General features: G+C 38.9%; 1 protein-coding gene across 2 annotated transcripts; it reads right to left on the reverse strand.

The window, feature by feature from the left end:
• Window positions 1-540: 540 nt before the first annotated feature.
• ASPA (aspartoacylase) lies at window positions 541-19,106 on the reverse strand. Of its 2 annotated transcripts, none has more exons than XM_015085641.3 (6): window positions 18,696-19,106; window positions 14,857-15,052; window positions 13,063-13,156; window positions 9,854-9,961; window positions 5,713-5,822; window positions 541-2,070 (listed from the first exon to the last, which is right to left on the reverse strand). In XM_015085641.3, the coding sequence occupies exons 1-6, from the start codon at window positions 18,929-18,931 to the stop codon at window positions 1,873-1,875; spliced, it is 942 nt and encodes a 313-aa protein (XP_014941127.1). In that variant the 5' UTR covers window positions 18,932-19,106; the 3' UTR covers window positions 541-1,872. The 2 variants fall into 2 exon arrangements, with proteins under 2 accessions (XP_014941127.1, XP_014941128.1); XM_015085642.3 differs by having other exon boundaries at window positions 9,854-9,955; window positions 18,696-19,103.
• Window positions 19,107-19,718: the final 612 nt, after the last annotated feature.

Raw genomic sequence — 19,718 nt, forward strand, 5'->3', positions numbered from 1 at the left:
TGTGTGAAGGCATATAGGAATAAAACAATGTGAAGCGGACTAGAACAGAGAGGACCTGAAGGGCGATGCATTTAGAAAGGTTGTAGGGGAGGGAGGGGCAAATCACAAAGGGCCCTTGTGTTAGGAATTTGAACTTCAATGACTTGTTATTCTGTCCTGGGCACTGTGCTAAGAGCTCAGCTGCATCAGCCCACTTATTCTCCACAGTAATCCCAAGAAAGGGACACTATTATGATGACCCCCATTTTACAAATGCAAACATCAAGTCTGTAACTGAAAGTGGCTATAGCTCTAGGTTTTTAAAAAATCACACTTAATTAGAAACTCTGAATACTGTAAATATTGAGTCAGAGGAAATAAGACTTTACATTTACACTGTAAATTTTATAGGTAACTAAAGTTTGATAGAAGAATAAAGTACTCTTGCCAAAATTTACATCTGGAAAAAACTGACCCAGAAAAACTGGACTCAGACATAAAACACGAAGGAACTTTCACAGTGGAAGAAGGAAGACTGATAAATTGAACTTTCACTCAGAATTCAGAAGGAAGAGAGTTTATTCCAATAAAAATCATTTTGGCAAAGTACAAAAATATTGGTGCGGAAAAATTTAGAAACAGTTTATTTGTGCTTTATAAAACACTGAATATGAAAATGAAATTAGTTTAATGGGGTTTACTCTGGAGAATGAGATATGTACATACATCTTTGTTTCAGATAACAGTATGATGGTTGGTACATACATTTGAAACCATAAACATGGGTTCCTTGGGGTCCAAATCACAGGATAAAAACACTTGGCTGCTGGGGCCTAAAAGAGGAGGCAGGGAGGCTCCTGCAGGGGCTGGAGGGAGAGAGGGAGGCAGTGTTTCAGCCCAAAGACCTTTGAGGAGAAGAATCGTGGGTGTGGAGGCGTTTTGGGCATTTATATCACAGGCACTTTTTTGAAAGAATGCATCTGTGAACCAGAGACATGGTTTTGGGTCACATTAGTGTCCGCTGCTGTCTGCTATTTCTGTCTTTACCGCCTTTGCTGCCGGAGCCCAAAGACTTCCTCACGTGTTGGCTGGGAACAAGGGCAAGCGTGTTCTTTCAAAATGAGGACCGACGGTTGGAAGGAATATGCCTCTTCCAGGTTTTCCCAAGTTGGGAGGGAACGTGAGCTTCCCAAGGGGAGTGTGAGATGTCTGGAGGAGGCTCCCCGCTCCCCGAGGTCAGTGCAGAACAAGGGGCCATGTCGGGGCAGCCGTGCTGGGTGGGCGACTGTCTGCAGACAAAGGGCCATCAGGTCCTTGATTTATTCCTAGTGTCACCTTTATAATCAGCCCTCATTTCCTGTTCACATTTCATCTTCAAAAGAGCAGTTACAAATCTCCTATGGATATCACAACTATTGCTAAAGTTACAGATGGGATGCTTAATATATTATCATTAATTCAGGTATGAAAAATTTAAAAATCACAAGTCTGCATCATGAGTTTCGAGTAGCATTTGTACATTACTTGAAAACACATTTAATTTTAGATTCAGGTTAATAACTTTTAAGGTATAGTATCCATTTCAGTTTTGAAATTTGAATTTAAAGGCTGTTTGTTAAGAATGTTAAACTCTCAAAGTATAATATATAAAAAGTTATACAGAAATAAGAAAGGCACTTCTTTGAATAAGCTACGTGTCCACTATGATACTTTGAGAAGATACGCATTAATTTATTCATTCATTCAAAAATTTGCCTGAATGCCCACTGTGGTAAGGCACTGGACTAGGTACTAGGATATGAAGTCGAAGAAGCCACAGCCCTGCCCTTCAAGAGCTTACAACCTAGTGGAGTTTGTCAAGCTACTGTGTCACAGGTGGGCTAGAAGTGATTCTTAAGGTAACGAGGAGCGAATACTTCTTGCGTTGAGTGTTAGTTTGGTTGCCTTTGCAAAAGCTTCTTTCTTTTCATAATACGCGGCCTCGTTTACAAACACTGGGTACACAGTACTGCCTCCGCCCAACGGAATAATCTTTCCATCAAGAGTTAAAAACACAGGATCCCCAGGGTGCAGCGGTTTCCAGTCTTGATCCTCTCAGGAAACAATTAAAATACGTAAGTTACATTTAGACTTTTTCCCCACCTTAAAAGTTTTACCTCGGGCTCTCTAGACAACTAACAAATTATAGCAGTGTCTAACAAGAGATACTTGAGAGATGTGTTGGGAGGCCCATGAGTGATCTGGCCAAACTGAGACCGAACCATTAATTTGGGCGGCACTTTTAAGAGTTCCCCATTTAGTTTTTATACCACATACATGTGACTGGAGTTTGTTTCAATACCAAGTTTGCCTTGAATGTTGCCAAAGAGATTCAGAATATTAAAGGGCCAAATAAATGCATGTCTCCCTAAGTGTATGTTCTACCTGTTGCTAGCAGAAGTTAAATCCTGTTCAGCAAAGTTTAAGAAATAACAGTGTGCAAGACATTGTACTGTAGGGATGTAAAAAATGAGTCCTTGTGTCTGCCCACCAAGGGACTCTATTCTGATGGGGCTTAGTGAGACAAAGTGGGGATGGGCTGGGGCCTGTCTTAGGATAAGGTGAATGTTCTCCATGATAACAACGGAGTTATCTGATCCAGACCGTGAGCTCTCACATACCAGTGCTGTCACATCACAAGAACCCTAAAGCAGCTCTTCCCACACTTTGATATGTTTTCAGATTGTGTACAGATTTTGTTAAAATGCAGATTCTGATTCTAGAGGTCTGGGGTTCTGTGATTCTGCACTTCTAACATTTCTCAGCAGCACCTGGGAATTTATTATTAAAGCACAATTTCTTCCCCCGCTGCAGACGTGCCTTCATATTAACAAGTCCCCAGAGATTCACATGCATAGTATTAAAGTTTGGGAAGCTCTGCATTATGGTAAGTTTCTCAACCCTGCCTGCACGCTATAATTGACTGGGCTATTTAAAAAATATAGATGAGTATGAGGCACCTGGGTGGTTCAGTTGTTTAAGCATCAGATTTTTGATTTCAGCTCAGGTCATCTCATGGTTCAAGGGTTCCAGCCCCGAGTCGGGCTCTGCGCTGACAACATAGAGCCTGCTTGAGATTCTCCCTTTCTCTCTCTCTGCCCCTCCCCTGCTTGTGCTCTTTCTCTGTCAAAATAAATAAATAAACTTTCTATATCTATAGATATCTATAGATATAACTATACCCAAACCTGAGCCACATGAAAATCACCTGGTAAACCTAATTGATTTCCTGTGTGCACCCTGAGGAACTAAATCAGAATCCCTGGGGAAGGGGCCTGGGCATCAAGATTTTTTAAAAGCTCCTCAGGTGATTCTCCTGTGGCCTGAGTTTGAGAAGCACCGCTTTAGTGCTTTTGTAATAGGCTTTGGGCATTTGGGAGTACATCCTCTAGATCATTCCAGTGAGCATCCATGACCAAGAACTGTCTCTCTTTGAATGAAACCTGGACTCACAAGCAGGTGTCTGTCTATGTCTCTCTCTCCAGGATCAACTATCCTCAGTGTTCGCTCCCTGATCTCCATGGACACTGGTCTTGCTATTCCTCAAACACTCCAAGTTTGTTCTAGCCTCAGGGCCTTTGGACTTGTTTTCCACGTGGATGACTTCTCATTGCCCAGGCTCCAGCTTCAATGCCATCATCTAAGAGATGGCTCTTTCAGACCATTCCATCTGATAGGAACCCTCTGTTAGCCTCTATTATTCTGTTCATTTCTTTTATAGTACTCATTACAATTTGAAATGATCTGGTTTATGTATTGTTTACTTATTCATGGTCCATTATCCCCTGATTACTATGGAAGCTCCGTGAGGGATCTTGTCTATCTTGAACCTCAGGGCCCAGAATAGGCTTAGTAGTCATTCAAATATATGTGTTTTTTTAAAAAAAATATTTATTTATTTTTGACAGACAGAGCACGAGGGGGGAAGGGGCAGAGAGTGAGGGAGACACAGAAACCGCAGCAGGCTCCAGGCTCTGAGCTGTCAGCACAGAGCCCTACGTGGGGCTCGAACCTACAAACAGTGAGATCACAACCTTAGCCCAAGTCAGACGCTTTACAGACTGAGACACCCAGGTGCCCCTCAAATATGTTTATTGCAATAATTAGTGAATCACTCACTCCTTGTAAATACTGAGCAACCAAATCAATACTGTCCTTCCTTTCAAGACCTACCACAAACCCTGTTTGTTACTGATCTCATTAACCTCACTTCTCTGCTTCACCAGGATGATGTTTGTACTCTTCAAGGATCCTTGAGGAATACAAATCTTAAAAAAAATCCTGTGTTGTAGCCAGTTATGACATCATCACCTTGGCCTCTGTTTCTTGTACTTGCTATTTTTGTTACCTGTAGTGCTTTCCTCTCTCCCTCAATCTCTATATTTTTTTCCTTTCAAACATTGCCTAAGGCTCTTTCTTCCGCTTTCCACCCAGATCCCACTAAGGCAGAAAGCAGGATTTGCTCCACTTGTCTACAGACAGCTTATTTTATTAAGTTGTAAGTCTGGATGACTGTTACTAGGGTCATTAGATCGGAGTCTGAACTGCATCAGTAGTTTTCCACTCTGATTACCCAGGCCAGTAAGATCAGATTAGCTCAAAGTGGGATCCTGGCATTGTTATGTTTCAAAGCCTCTCTAGGCAATGTATGACCAGAGTTGAAAGCCCCAGACTAGATAGATAATCCGCCAAGTCTTTTCCATCTGTCTGAGGGTGCATAGGGTTATCACAATTGATATGGATATTTTAGCTTTTGGGAATATTTGCTTCTCCTTGCTTCTGCCTTTGCCTTTTCTAGATTTCAATCTCCTATGCTCTCCCAAGAGCCTTTTTTCCCCCCTTAACTATGCCATTATTGATCAAACCAGAGAAGGAGCAGATACTGGGGTTCTGAGGAGAGTCAGGGAGTGGTGGTAGAAAACACCACAGAGAAGGAGGTTCTGAGTGTTTTGCTCTAACTTATTCAGTGGTGATCACAGGGAGGTGGCAGCAATGTGGTCAACTGCAAAGAACATTAGTTCTGGATGTGCCATTGATAGCTGTAAGACTATGGGGAAGATCTAAATTTTATTTTCTTTAAACAACTTTTTTTTTTTTTAGTGTAGTTGACACAATGTTACATTAATTTCAGGTGTGCAACATAGTGATTCGACAAGTTTATACCTTATGCTATGCTCACCACAAGTGTGGTTACAACGCTATTATAATACCATTGACTATATTCCCTATGCTGTGCCTTTTTACTCTGTGACTTAATCATTCCATAACTAGAAACCTGTGTGAGCCTGTTTTCTTATGATAAAATAGATACAATAATTCCTGTCCATTGCACTTGGGCAGGAATTTCACCTTCCCTGAGAGGCCTTGTCTGACCTCTTCCTCCCCACTTCATTATTCTTTTATGGCATCTGGTTATCTTGATTTCTAAACCACAGTTTGGAGTTTAGTACATCTATAAATCTCATGAGAGTATAGACCATATTCACTGATGTATCCCCAGAGCCAGCAGAGGATATACTCAATAATATTTATTGAACGAAGGTCTGAATACCTTACCTACACTGCTAATGTGGGTAAATGTAGGTAATGCAGGTAAACGAGCTAATGTATGTAAAATGGTTTATGAATTGTAAAGTTCTATTTGAAAGTGAGACATCATTAATTTGAATACTTTAAAGAAACAGCAAATGTTACCTGCAGGTCAGGGTGGATAATAGCGGCAATATCTCCATTTTCATTCCTAGGATAATCAACTTTCTCCATTATTTTGTAGACTTCAATAGCACAGGGGGGGAATTCTTCTCCTATGGTGATAACAACATGTATGAATAGTGATTAAGAAGAATCTCTTGGAAAAAAGGAAGTTGAAACTTTAAGGGAAGAACAACACCCCAAAAAGGAAGACAGTTACAGGGAGAACATACCATTTTAAGTTAAGGGTATTCTTAACCAACATCCAGCCAAAAGAGGTTCTCAAATTATTCCTATTGGTTCACCATCCACAAGTACACTAATGGGGAGAGGCAGAAAGCAGAACTTGAAAAGCCAGGGTAGGCTGGGAGTCAGGACACCTGGGCTTCAGTCTAGCTGTGTGATCCTGAGCAAGATGCTGAACTTCTGGAGGCTCACTTTCTTTACTTGTCAAACGAAGGTTTTGACAGTATCTCGGAGGGCCCTTCCAGCTCTGACATTCTATGACTGCACATCCTCAGGGGGACTTCCGGCAGGTTAGGTGACCAGCATGGTGCTCCTTCTCTTAACTAAGTATGTGAGACCCTAGGATGCAGGCAGCCTGACTTCCAAAGATGAGGCAACATTAAATAACCCAATGCCCAGAAACGTGTAAAGGGAGTAGTTTACACGTACACCAGGCAGCTCTGTGTAAACCGGATGAATTTTCATCCAAGAGAGGATCCTTAGTGTGCTATGGTTGCAACTCAAAGGAAACTCCTCCTTTGTCCTTAGAACAGAAAGTGCAGCCCCGGGTTGGAATGTGGATAGCCTGTGATCACTTCTGTGTCAGTTAGCTTTTGCTGCTTAACACAGTACCCGAGAACTGAGTGGTGTGAAACAACCACCCCCAGTTTAGCTCATGATTCTGTGGAATGTTTGGGCAGTTCCCCCGGTGTAGGCTGGCTTTCTGATTTCTGACTGGCTTGCTCATGCATTTGTGGTGAGCTGGTGGTAGGTCAGCTGGAGGCTGGATGATCTAAGATGGTCTTACTCTCATGTCTGGCATTTGCCAGGCTGGCAGCTGGAGCTGGGGTGTCTGAGTTCTCCGCCTCCTAACCTCTCATTATTCAGCAGGCTAGGCTAGGCTGATCCACATACTGGCAGTACAGGGTTCCTAGGAGGAGCAGAGAGCAAGCTCCAGTGTGCAAGTCCTTTTTGAGTTTCTTCTGCGGCACAAAACAAGTAATGTGGCCAAGCCAGATTCAGGAGGTAGGGAAATAAACTCCATTTCTTGGCAGAAGGATCTAAAACACCACATTGTGAGAACACGGACACAGGGAAGGGAAGAATTTGTGGGCATTTTTACAATCTACTCCATCTTCCAAAGGGAAGACAGAAACTTATCAGGTGTCATCTCTTTAAAGCAGAAGGACAGAAAAAGGTGGTAGAACGTAAAGAAGCGTTCTAAGTTTGCTACTTAGAATCTCACAGTTGGAAGAAGCCTCAAATGCCTAACCTCATCAGTGCTTGAGAATTCTCCACATCTTTCTGGCCAAGTGATCATCTTACTCCTGCTTGGATGGCCTCACAAAGTGTGGTCCATTCCATTGTCGGTCAGCTTTGTTAATCAGACATTTATGTCTCTAGGTGACTTCATCCCACTGATTCTATTCTGTCCTCAGAGTCACAGAAAACATGTCCACTTGCTGCTTTCCAGTATGACACGTCTAAAACTCTAATATAAAAAGTCTTCTTTTGCTGGCCTAAGAATTCTTCTTCTCTACTTACATATGTCACATTCGTGAGGTTATATGTGAAGATACTTTGTAAACTGAAGTTCTACGTGCATCTTAGGGATGGCTCTTATATTATGGTTTTTAAACTCTTCAGCCTTCTCAATTCTCTCCTTGGCTAACCTCTACTTCATACAGGTTCCTCCTGAAATACGGACTCAGAATTTATTCACATTCTCCAAGTGGTGTTTATTCAATGCAGAAAAGAGACCATCACTTCCCTTATTCTGGGATTTTTTTTTAAACATAAAAGCAAATTTTGAACCTGAAATGTAGTTAACCTAACCTAAAATATTTGCCTCACACAATTGTTAAAGGTTGTCAGCACTTTTTAGATCTACCTTCTAACCACAGATATTTTCCTGCAAGCTTCCTGCCACCTTTCATTTATATATAAGCATGCCACATATATCCTCATCCAACTTACTAGTAATAACTTTGAGTAGCACAAAGCCAAGGGTGGAGCTCTTCTGCACATTTCTAGAGAGTTTTTCTCTAGGTGGTTATCTCTTTGTCAGCATTCTTTGGATAATGGTGTTCTTCCCATGTTAGTTAAAAATCCACCAAACTGGAAAGTCAAGATTAATAGTGGTTTAAAACTTTTGAATTGCAGGATCCTTTGTTAAATAAAACGTTACACGGAAGAGCAATAAAACAGAAGAACTGGTCTGGTAGGAGCAGAGGTAGGGGTGCCTGTCCTGGAACTACGAGACAGCCATGAGATCCCCACCCCTGGGGATAGGAATCTATGGACTATGATTTGAAAAACATGTCTTTCCTCTCATGTCTGTGGTCTTGTACCTGGGTTCACTGTTCCTTAATGTGAGGTAGTCCCCACTTACTATCGGAAGGGTTTCTTATCAATTAGTGGTGACCTTCCCAATACCAGGTGCATGAGACAGTTATAGAACCGGTTCTCAGACATAGGTGGTAAAAAGCTGATCTTCAGTCTTTATGACTTTGGAGTCAAAGGATTCCCAAGCACAGAAGAAATTCCTGTGATTGCAGTAGGGTGCACAATCTGAGGTTAAGGAATTATACTCCCCCATGACACTGAACTATTCTCCAGCTTTGTCACTATAATGACCCATTCCTCAACGACAATTCCAATGAAGCCTGCTGGAGTAATTATTTATGTAGGATGTCCCTTTCTCTCTCTCTCTCTCTCTCTCTTTCTCTCTCTCAGGAATTTTTAAATTTTTACAAATGTTATTAACTCTTTAAATTTTAATTCCAGTATAGTTAACATAGAGTGTTATATATTAGTTTCAGCTTTCTTTGATTTTATTTCAATTATACCTTAGTTTTAAATTTTCAAGTACATTTATTTTTTAATAATCAATAGGCTTTATTTTTTGCTGTTTTAGGTTTATCAAATAAATGAGCAGATAGTAGACTTCCATATATCATCCTGCCACCAGCCCCATTTAATTGTTTTTTAATTACACAAATAATATGCAAATACATCGTTCACCTTGAAAACAATTAAAATAAAATTAACCTGTTTTTTCCTCATATATATGTATGTGTATTCTAGCAAGTGTTTATTATTATTATTCTGAAGCAAACTGGTATAGTGCTGTATGTTTTGGTTTGTAGCTTGCTTTCTGTAATTAACAGTGTATTTTGAAGATCTTTTCACATTAATTTATTTAATTGTTCACCAATGGATCAATATTCAGGTCATTTCTATTGTCTTGCTGTTACAATGATGCTGATGACCGCCCTTGCATGTGACACAGTGGGTGTGCCTGTGCTTTTGCATGTCTCTGAGGTATGGACTTGCTGGGTCACAGGATTTGTGCATTTTCAGGAGTGGATACTATAAAAATTATTCTCTAACGTGTCCTTACTGGATTTATACCAGCAGGGAATGAGAGCATCCTCTTTTCCTACACTTACCATCAGTTAATACTATCAGGTTTTAATATCTGCCCACTCTGGTGGGAGAAAATAGTTTCTCACTTTAACTGGTGTTTCTCTGATTAGTAGTAATGTTGGACATCTTTTCATGCGCTTATTGGATATTTGTATTTCTTAGCGGTTCTTTGCTGTTTACGGTGGAGATTAGCAGAAAATGAGGATTTTATTTGGGGAGATTTGTTAGTAGCTGTTTTGCTTAAATGTGTCTACTCTGGTCATTGAGGAATGGCTGAAGTGAATAACATTTTTAAAAACATCTAATATCATGAGCATGGCAAATTTGACAATTGCTGTATCAGCGTTTAGTGGTTAGGTCACTATGTGTGTTCATTTCATCTCACTTTTCTGATTTACACACACACACACACACACACATACATACACACACACACACACACACACACACACACACACTAACAAGGAAATAATTCCTGCCTCCTACTTACCTTCATTGAAATTATGTATAAAATCAAGAGCATGTTTGATCATTTTTCTCATTTGATCCAAAATATCGGCTCTCAGAACTCCTTGAGGCTGGGGACCAACTTCTACACCTCGGTACAGAAGGGGTATATATAATATTTATATAAATATTACAATATATTAGACAATTGAGCACGTTCATATATTAAGACCTAGAATCTCATCATTAAAATGATTAAAAAGGTAGACCATGTAGCATCATGGAAAATATTTGAGACAATGTTAGGCAAAACATAAAAGCAGAAGATTTACGTGTACACATTATAAGCATAGTGAATAAAAACTGAAAGAAAACATGAAAAAATATCAAAGAATTATATTAGAGTAGTAAGATCTTGGGGTCATTTTTTGTTTAAATATCCTTCAATATTGCCATATTATCAACATTGTCAACATTTAGTCTTGACAGGAGGAAACGCATCTATTTGAGTCACAGAAATTTGGTGCCATGGATGGTTAACATGACCATCTAGGTGACCCTAGAGCAACATTCTTGCCCTTAACATAACAACTAATTCTAATGTGATGGTGCAATAGTTTTAGTTTTCCCTAAGATTAATTTGTATTCATTTATTCTCACCCCAATACAATCCGTCCTCACACCTACAAAACAGTCTCTCTAAACCAAATATCTAGTTACCTCCCTCCTGTTCCAGTCTCCCATACAGTTATCCCCCATTTATCAAAAATAATATCATTCATTCTTTTCTAACCAATTCATATCCACTCATATACATTCTTTTTCACCCATTCTATTTTTACCCAGTTCTCTTATTTCTTGATTCACAAAATCTTTCTGTATTTGACATTTATTTTTTATTTGTTGTGCTTAGCTTTTTTGCATATACGTCTGGACACACATTTAAGTATGTGGTATAAATGTGGTTAACGTATGCATTTTGTGTATAAATGATTTGTACACATGTGTTAAAACATGTTCAAGGATATGTCTATATGTGTGTTGTAGAAGACATTATTGGTTGCCCATCCAAAAGCCATTCCACTTCTTCCTTACTGATAGAGTCCTGATTTTGGTTCGGTATCCAGTCTTCCAGGTAAGTGAACTTTTCTCCAGCCCAGGTGTAAATATGGAATAGTTTAAGTCGTGTATAGTACTCCCATGATCCTAGTGATTGATTTAAGAATGGATATGTGATCCAGTTCTGAACAAGTGGTTATAACAGAGGTCTGCAGGGAGTTCCTAAGACTTTTCTTTCACCCATTAGATATTGTATTATTGGCATATGATGCTTAAAACTACAGTGGACATCTTGTGGCCATGGGGGCTGCTAAAAAGCTCCACTAAAGATGGCAAACTAAAAAGATAAGAAGAACCTGGCCCCTCATGATGTGCTGAGCTGTAATGTAAAATAATAAATTTATTTTATTGTTTAAGCCATTTGAGCTTTGTGCAGCCAAAAATATTGTACATATTCTTGTTTGGAGAGGAGATGGAAGGTGTGGAGAGCAGCTGTGATTGGTAGAAGAGGGTGTCTGAGTCAGAAGAGTCAGTTATTGAAGGATTTTTTCCTCTCTGATTGTGAGTGGAAGATAACAGGGTGGCCATATTTTCTAAACCAACAATTACCCTTGACACAAGATCCTGTATCAGAGAAGAATGTTTAAAGTTTTGGGAAATAGCCACAGCATAGTCCCAAGTGGAGCTGAAGAAGTAGTGGTCATAAACTTAAATCTTCTGAGTCTCAAATGAGGCCATGGTTGATCTGGGAAAGTTAACTTAGGAGAAGATTCTGTCTAGAGTATTCTGTGTGTGTGTGCATGTGTGTATGTGTGTGCATGCACACACATGAGAGAGAGACAGAGAAACAGAGACAGAAAATGAAGACGATTCTGTGAATGATCATAAGGCTGGCTGCAGAAAACAGCTTCTTTCCACAATAAAGTTTACTTAGAATGATCCTGCCACATTTCAGCTGCCTTGGTAATAGAATACAAAGGTGGTCCTTTTGGAGGCTGGTAGAAGCTAGAGCAAATTTCTGTGAGACAATAGAGATACATCGTAAAACATTGGGTTGGAGATAGTTTCTGTCTGAGCTTAAGTATTTTCCCCCCAGTGAGTGGATGGTATAAAAATATTCCAAATTAGTGAAGTTGGCAGGATAACATACAGTACTTCTAATTGTTTATGATGATCTTAGTACTCTATCATATTGAAATATTTGAAAGGCTTGGCCCTAAAAAGGGGCAAATATATTGGTAGATATTTGTTCTAGTTAAGAGCAGCATTTCCCCACAAATATCATAGACCAAGAATGCTTTTTCAAAGTGTGGAAATCTTCAGCTTTATTTGGTGTCCCAGAAAAACAGGATCTCTATCATTCATTGTTAAGCATTTGGTTTATTTCGAATAATTACCTATACTTAGATATTTACCTTTGCCCCAATAGATCCCCGATTATGCACCAAAATTACCAACAATTAAATAACCAAGATAACTTTAAATTTGCTGATACTGTTTGACAACTTGTTTTGAAATTAAATTACTCTTGGTTAAAACCATCTTAGATCTCACAAAAAAGGATTTTAAGTGGTGCAAACAATTATGCTAGCAGGTCATTCAGGAAAGAGAGTGGAATATAGAAAAAAAAGAGACTGTCTGATGTGCAAGCCTCCATATTGGAACTTGCCAGAGGGTAAAGATGCATTCACAGCTCAGTAACTGACACGGAAACAAGTGAGTGGATAGATAGCAAACAACTCTTGGGAGACATGAGTACAAAACACGTGCTAAAAGGAAAGTTGGGAAAATATTTTTTTATGGGTCTCTGGTGTTTCTGCATGTCTTGCCAGCAAGACACTGACTGCCTTGGTTCCAGGTTATTTTTTAAGAACGTTTTTACAGTGAACAGTCTTGGAAGATAGAGATGATCTCTTTCTAGGCACAAGGGCAGGCATGTTTACTGTGTATTATAAAAGATCCGAGTTCCCTCAGTTCACTGTTTCTCTCCTGGAATGCAGAAACTGCTCAATGAAACTGAGGACATTTGGTATAGTTAGAGCCTGCCTGGAGTTAGTTAGTTTGCTTTTACTTGACAATTATAAGCCATAATGATAAGCAAGGTAGCTATAAATATTCTCCAGAAAATAACTGTCTCAGAGTTTCATCCAGGACATATTTTGTGCAGTTGTGACAATGGGAAATATGACTTACCAACAGGATACTTGGCTATAGAACGAGTGGTTGCATATTTGAGGGAAGGATGCTCAATAAGATAAACATAGCAGGGTAATGGAGCCAAAGAAGTCTGAAAAGAATTTAAAACATCTTTCTTATTATGTAAAGACCATATGCTTTGTTCTCTTTGCCACTAGAGAGTCAATAATGTCTTCAATATGCTTTACTCCATCAATTAAGTAATAGAATACAAAGGTAAGACAGCTTTATGAAACACTCTAAAATTCAGTGTTATTATTATAGCTTTGAAAACACATCAATGAATTACATATAAAATTGAATTATACATAGCTTTCTGGGCAAAAAGTACATTAAACAATTCTCCAGAACCATGATCAAAAATGTATGAAATAAATTTTCCTTCTCAATGGATTTGGCTATTTTTGTTTTCACCACTGGTGACACTTCCTATTTAGTTTAGTATAGGTCTCATAAAGAATTCCGTTTCTACCCTTATGGTCCAGGTCCGTACAGATGTTAGGTAACCCCCCCCCCCCTCCCCACCTCGACTTATCTGAATGAGAATTCAAGATAAGGCCTCTGGATTTTGATAACATTGTCAGCCATGCTGCTTCTATGCCTGGTAACCAGAGCATTCAACTCTCCCTTCAATGAACAAAAAGAATCACTGAATTATGATCTCCCACCAGAACTGCTAGCTAGTTATTGTCAAAAACTCAAGGGAAACAGAAGTTAACAATTAATCTTTACTGTCTGCTAGGTATAAGGCTCAATGCTGTATCTCACTTAAGGCTTTTAACACTCCTATGGGTAAGTGTTATTATGCCAATTGTATACAAGGAAAGCAAGGTTTGGGGTGTGGAGTATCTTGTCCAAGGTTAGTGAATGAGAAAGCGAGGATATAAGCCCAGGTTCTCCTGGATACACAGGTCAAACTCCTTCCACTTAAGCATATTGGCCCTCTGGAAGGAAGAGTAGCCATTATACAGAAATAAACACATAGCTCATTATTTGTGTTTTTTGCTTTGTTGTTACTTTCTAGCAATTTTCCTCTAGCTGTCAGCCCTGGATTGCTGAATTTTTCATCTTGTAAGTTTCTGAGCCTTAAAATGATTAGCTGTACAAGTACTGAAGGAACAGACATGTGTTGGGGTATCTGAGTCAAATGGAGACAAGGGCAGAACTAAAAAGAGCCACCCTTTTTATCACTGGTCTTTGGTCATATTAAATGACTATTTCTCAAGCTTCCTAAAACTAGCATTGAGCTATGTCAACTATGCCATTTTAAGTGTGGGTACTGATTTTACCAAATAGCTTATGGTTTAGTGGCTGTCTGGATAAGTGAGTTATAATTTTATAAACATGAGAATCCGCAACTGTTTTATTATTTTGTTCACTGTGTTTATTATTTTACTCATTTCCTCAACTTTTCTCCTGCCTTCAACACCACCTCTATTCTGGTGCGCTCCTCCCACTCCCTCATCTCTCTTGGACCCCCTCTTCCAACCCTTTTCTGGTGGCTCTACATCTACAAGTGACTTAAAAGTACAGGTACCATGCTAACTTATAAATTAATAACACTGGGGCACCTGGGTGGCTCAGTTGGTTGAGCATCTGACTACGGCTGAGGTCATGATCTCACGGTTCATAAGTCTGAGCCCCACATGGGGCTCGCTGCTGTCAGCTTGTCAGCACAGAGCCCACTTCAGATCCTCTGTCCCCTTCTTTCTGTCCCTCCCCTGCTTGAGCTCTCCCCAAAATAAGTAAATATTAAAAAAAAAGAATTTTAATTAATAACACTGACATTACCTTAATATAATGACACATCTGAATTAAAAAGTCATTCCTGGAATCTTCAAGAATAAGAGTGCACCCCATGTTAGAAGTAGTGTTGTGAAGGTCAAAAATAATGTCATAGGAATATTCATTGTCTTTTGGACCAAATAAATGATTGATTTCTTGAGCCCTTCTCACTTCATATGGCAAATCCTTTGACATTTTTTTGCTGTTATTAGCAGAAAGAAAAAGATTTAACAACATCTGTGGCTAAGATAACATTAAACATACAATAAGAACACAGTGTATAAGGAAACAGTTGCCAAACCTTTAATATGAAAAATCTGTAAGTCAAGTGGAAACTTATTTCAAAATTTCATAAATAAAAACTTCCTTCTTTTTTCTCCATTTGATTTCATGTAATGGTGCATCGGCATGTTCACAAACAGTAGTTCATTCATGTGGCTGATCCCAGGGAGGACATTTCAAACAGAATTCACCATTTGACTTCAATGTTTAACAAAATGTATTCATGAATTTAATCAATAGTTTGGTTTTTTTTTTTTTTAAATAGTTATGTGCACTGGGCTATTTATTGGGGCTAGACTATCAAACACACACATAAATTTTTTTTTGTCCTCTAGCTAATTCTAGTCCACAAAAATAGTAAACTTAGGTGATCACGTTACCTAATTAGGGATTCTAATTGAGGTCCCAGGAACCATTATGGTCCAGGGTAAGCTTTACAAAGTCTGTAAACTCGACAAAAATGCAAAATTTTGCAGGCATATGCATACATATTTTTTTTCTGGGATGAGGTTTTTATTGAATTCTCAAATCAGTCTCTACCTCTCCTCACTCTTTAGGATATTTTTTTTTTCCCTTACTGTGTATGTTGACAATTTAAGTTTATTTTTCCTCATTAAACAATGGTTTAACTCAACCACTTCTCTATACTTCCATCTATTTCTGTTCCCTGACTATTTTTGCTAGTGTCTTCAAGGGACCTACAGTTGGAACCTGGGTAATTCCTGCCTAAAATGCAATCAAGAAGGTGGAGCAGCCATTTTTTGACCATAAAGCAAAAAGAATGAGGACAAAAGCTGCATACTAAGGAAGGTGCAGTGGGAAGACAGAAGAGACCAGTGGCGCTTATGTTATTATTGAACCACTACAACCAGCCCTCGACCGCCAAGCTCCAGACTGATTTGTGAAAAAGAAACCTTTACTTAAGCCACTGTTTTCAGGTTTTTATTATATGCAACCAAACATACTTCCTAATGGATAGGTATGCATTTTAAAAGTTAATTCATGGGGGCCCCTGGGTGGCTCAGTTGGTTAAGCATCAGACCCTTGATTTTGGCCCAGGTCACGATCTCATAGTTCATGAGACGGAGCCCCGCATAGGGCTCAGTGCTAACAGCCGGGAGCCGGCTTGGGATTCTCTCTCTTCCTCTCTCTCTGCCCCTCCCCTGCTTGCATGCTCTGTCTCTCTCTCAAAATAAATATTTAAACGTTAATTCATGAAACAACTCAGTGAGGTTCCTCTACACCCAAGTGATCTGCTTCTAATTCTTCCCCATGTCGGTAATGGCATCACTAACCACCCAGTTGCTCAGAGCCAAGGCTTGAAGTCTTGAAAGATAATGGACACTTTGAGTTCTCATGCCCGTGGCCCAGGTCTCATAGGAAGAGTCTCAAGGGATGAAGCAGAAGGAATGGGCAGGAGCAAGATCCTAAAAGGCACTTTAACCACACTAAGTTACTTAAATCTATGCCAGATAGATTTTTGAAGAATTTTCAGCTGGGGAAGGGCATAATAAGATTTGCCTGTCAGGATGATCCCTATGGCTGCTATTAAACTGAGTCAATGGCAGGAAGGATTGGAGTAAGGCTAGATGAAGAAAGATTCTTTAGGAGGCTACTCTGTCCACAGATGAAATGAAATAAGGTAGCGAAAATGGAGAGGAGTATTGGATTGCAAAATATTCAATGCTTGAATAAACGGGAAGATTTAGTGACTTGGTAGACATGGGGCTTGAGGAACAGGGAAGATTCTAAGTTGATTTCCATAGAAGATTTGATGGGTAATGGTGACATTACTGAGATGGGGAATATAGGAAAAGGAGCAAATTTGGGAGAGGGAAGTCAGGAGAAGGTAATTAAATTTTATAAGTGTGATAACTACCCTGAGAGAGAACTGCCTAGCTTCTGAATAGTGTTAAAGTATAAGAAGCAGAAAGCGAATTTAATTTTAAAGACTGCTCTCACGGACAATGCATACTACTGACGGTCATAATAGGAAAACCCACCCCAGTCCATTTCAGAGTTATTTAAGAAGTTAACATGCCGACTAAAAGCATTATTCTTCAACAAATTCTTATAAAAGTTAGTTAAAAGCTATTTTAGGTGAATAGATAAATCTTTAAAAAGATTTTTTTAATGTTTTATTTATTTTTGGAGAGGGAGAGAGACAGAGAGAGAGAATGAGCAAGGGAGGGGCAGAGAGAGAAGGAGAGACAGAATCCGAAGCAGGCTCCAGGCTCTGAGCTGTCAGCACAGAGCCCGACATGGGGCTCCAACCCACGAACTGCGAGATCATGACCTGAGCCCAAGTCAGAAGCTTAACCGACTGAGTCATCCAGGCACCCCTAGGTGAATAGATAAAATCTTAATTGTATCACCATAACCTCAGTCATGAAGATAAAGCATTCCTGAAATTAAAATGTATGCTAGTAAAAATATGCTTTGATACACAAAATGTGACTCATGTATAATTCTCCCTAAAACATCTATTTCATAAAGTGAGACATATTTGTACTAAAGGTAGTAACTGTATTTGATCTGTTGTGAGATTAAATTTAAGTAACTCTGTAAACTCAAGTTAGCCTTTATTAGAACATGAGTACACAGGGCAGTGGCTGCTGTGTGAGTTGTTCCTTTGCACGTGTTCCATCTCAGTTAGTTGTTTTCCAACTCGTTGTGGATAGAAACCATTTTGTTCATAGTACTCCCACAGTACCTGGCACAGTGCCCCGTGAAGAGTAGGTGTTTAATAATATTTTTAGGTAAATAAAAGAAAGTGGTGAAAAACAAATACTAAGAGGCCTATATATCTATACTAGGAGCTATAAGGATGTAAACAAAGGCAAAAATAATTAGCATTATTTATATTATGTATTATATTGTAATGCCTAGAGTGTTACTATTGCATACACTGCTTGCAATGTATTATGAACCAGCTGCAATTTAAATTCAGAATATGCAAGTGAAGTGCTTTTATCTCTCAGGGATCCACCGCTGAAGCCAGTACATCTACTCCTCATTTGACAAGGTGGTGTGATGGTTTTTGATGATGGGTATTTATTCACTTTTTCATATTCAACAAATATTAATTGAAATATTACAATTTTTTTGACTAGAACTTTATTACTGCCATGAATATAGTTGTATAAAAACATAGTAGCGAACCACCTAGGAAGCTAACAAATATGTATGCAAGCATACAGGCCAAAACTAATATAATACAAAAGACTATTAAATCTGTTTTTTTAAAGATCTGATTTAAAAATAAAAACCATTGTTATTGTCTTAGTCTGTACAGAATGCATTTAAAAAGAAAATCAGTTAAGAACAGTCTGATACTTTTAAAAGTTTATAAAAGAGCATGTGGAGGCCCAGTTTAGGTAATTGAGTACTTCATAGCGGAGTATGATTAAAAGTGAAAGTGATCCATTTCACAACAGCAACTATACGTACGGATACGTGTATCATGTGCTACATATACGTGTTCTCTCTCTTTCACACACACACACACACACACACACACACACACACACGCACACATGCTACAACACAAAATGTAGTCTTACCCAAGATTTTCAGGGTCAAAAACTCGATTCAGGTCACAGTCAATATATCTGGTACACTTCTTCACTGCTCTTGGGTTGGTAATAAATGGTTTTACCTCCAGCCCTGTTCTCTGAATCTCAGTGCCATTCTCCAGCCAGCGCTTAACTAGAAATACTCCTGTTAATTCATTGCCATGAGTTCCTCCAAAGATAGCAACCTTTTTTATAGGATCTTCAGTAACATGACAAGAAGTCATTTTTGTCAAGTAGTTTTACCTGATTTCTGCAATTCAGAAAAGAGGAAATCAAATAGAACTTAATTTCTTAAGAAAAGTTTAGAGATTTAAATCTAAATGATACTTTAACCAAAGTGCAAAGTGCAGAGTTCTCTTGAGCGGAGTATAATTTAATATTCTGTTACAAGTTCTGAGCCCTGTTTATTATAGGGACACTCCCTTCCTTAGCCCTGCCCTTTACCATATTTGGATTAAAATATGCAGAGATGAACTAGATACAGCTGTTTAACTTCTTACTCCCTCACATGGTCAGTAGATCTAAATGCAATAATAAATTAGCCTCTCATACTAATACAAAAATTCTGGTTTCCTTTCACCTATAGCCAATGTCACCTAATGGCGCTTCCATGACTATCTGTAATAGTAAAAATAGTTTATACTTTTCTAATCCTCAAAAATATGAAAAAAATTAAAAATCTATAAAAAATAAAGAAGGGGCTCATAATATGCATGCTATGATTTGCTATTTATGTTTCCACTCACATTTCAAAACATTTCTTCTCTGAAATGAGTTCAGAGCCTTTTCATTATCTGAGCACATTTGAATCTCACCTCCATAAACAGCCAAAGGCGGAGAGATCCTGAGAGACCTCCTGTGGAGCCAGCACCATTTCGTTCAGTATGCTTATTCATAGTCAGAGACACAACAACCAAATAAGTGATCACTAGGACGTAAAAAGCTACTTTGAAATATGTCTTAATTTCCTTCTCATGAAGTTTTCGGTAATTCTCTGTCAATTTCTTTAGG

Source organism: Acinonyx jubatus, chromosome E1, assembly GCF_027475565.1.
Source record: "Acinonyx jubatus isolate Ajub_Pintada_27869175 chromosome E1, VMU_Ajub_asm_v1.0, whole genome shotgun sequence".
NCBI lineage: Eukaryota > Metazoa > Chordata > Mammalia > Carnivora > Felidae > Acinonyx > Acinonyx jubatus.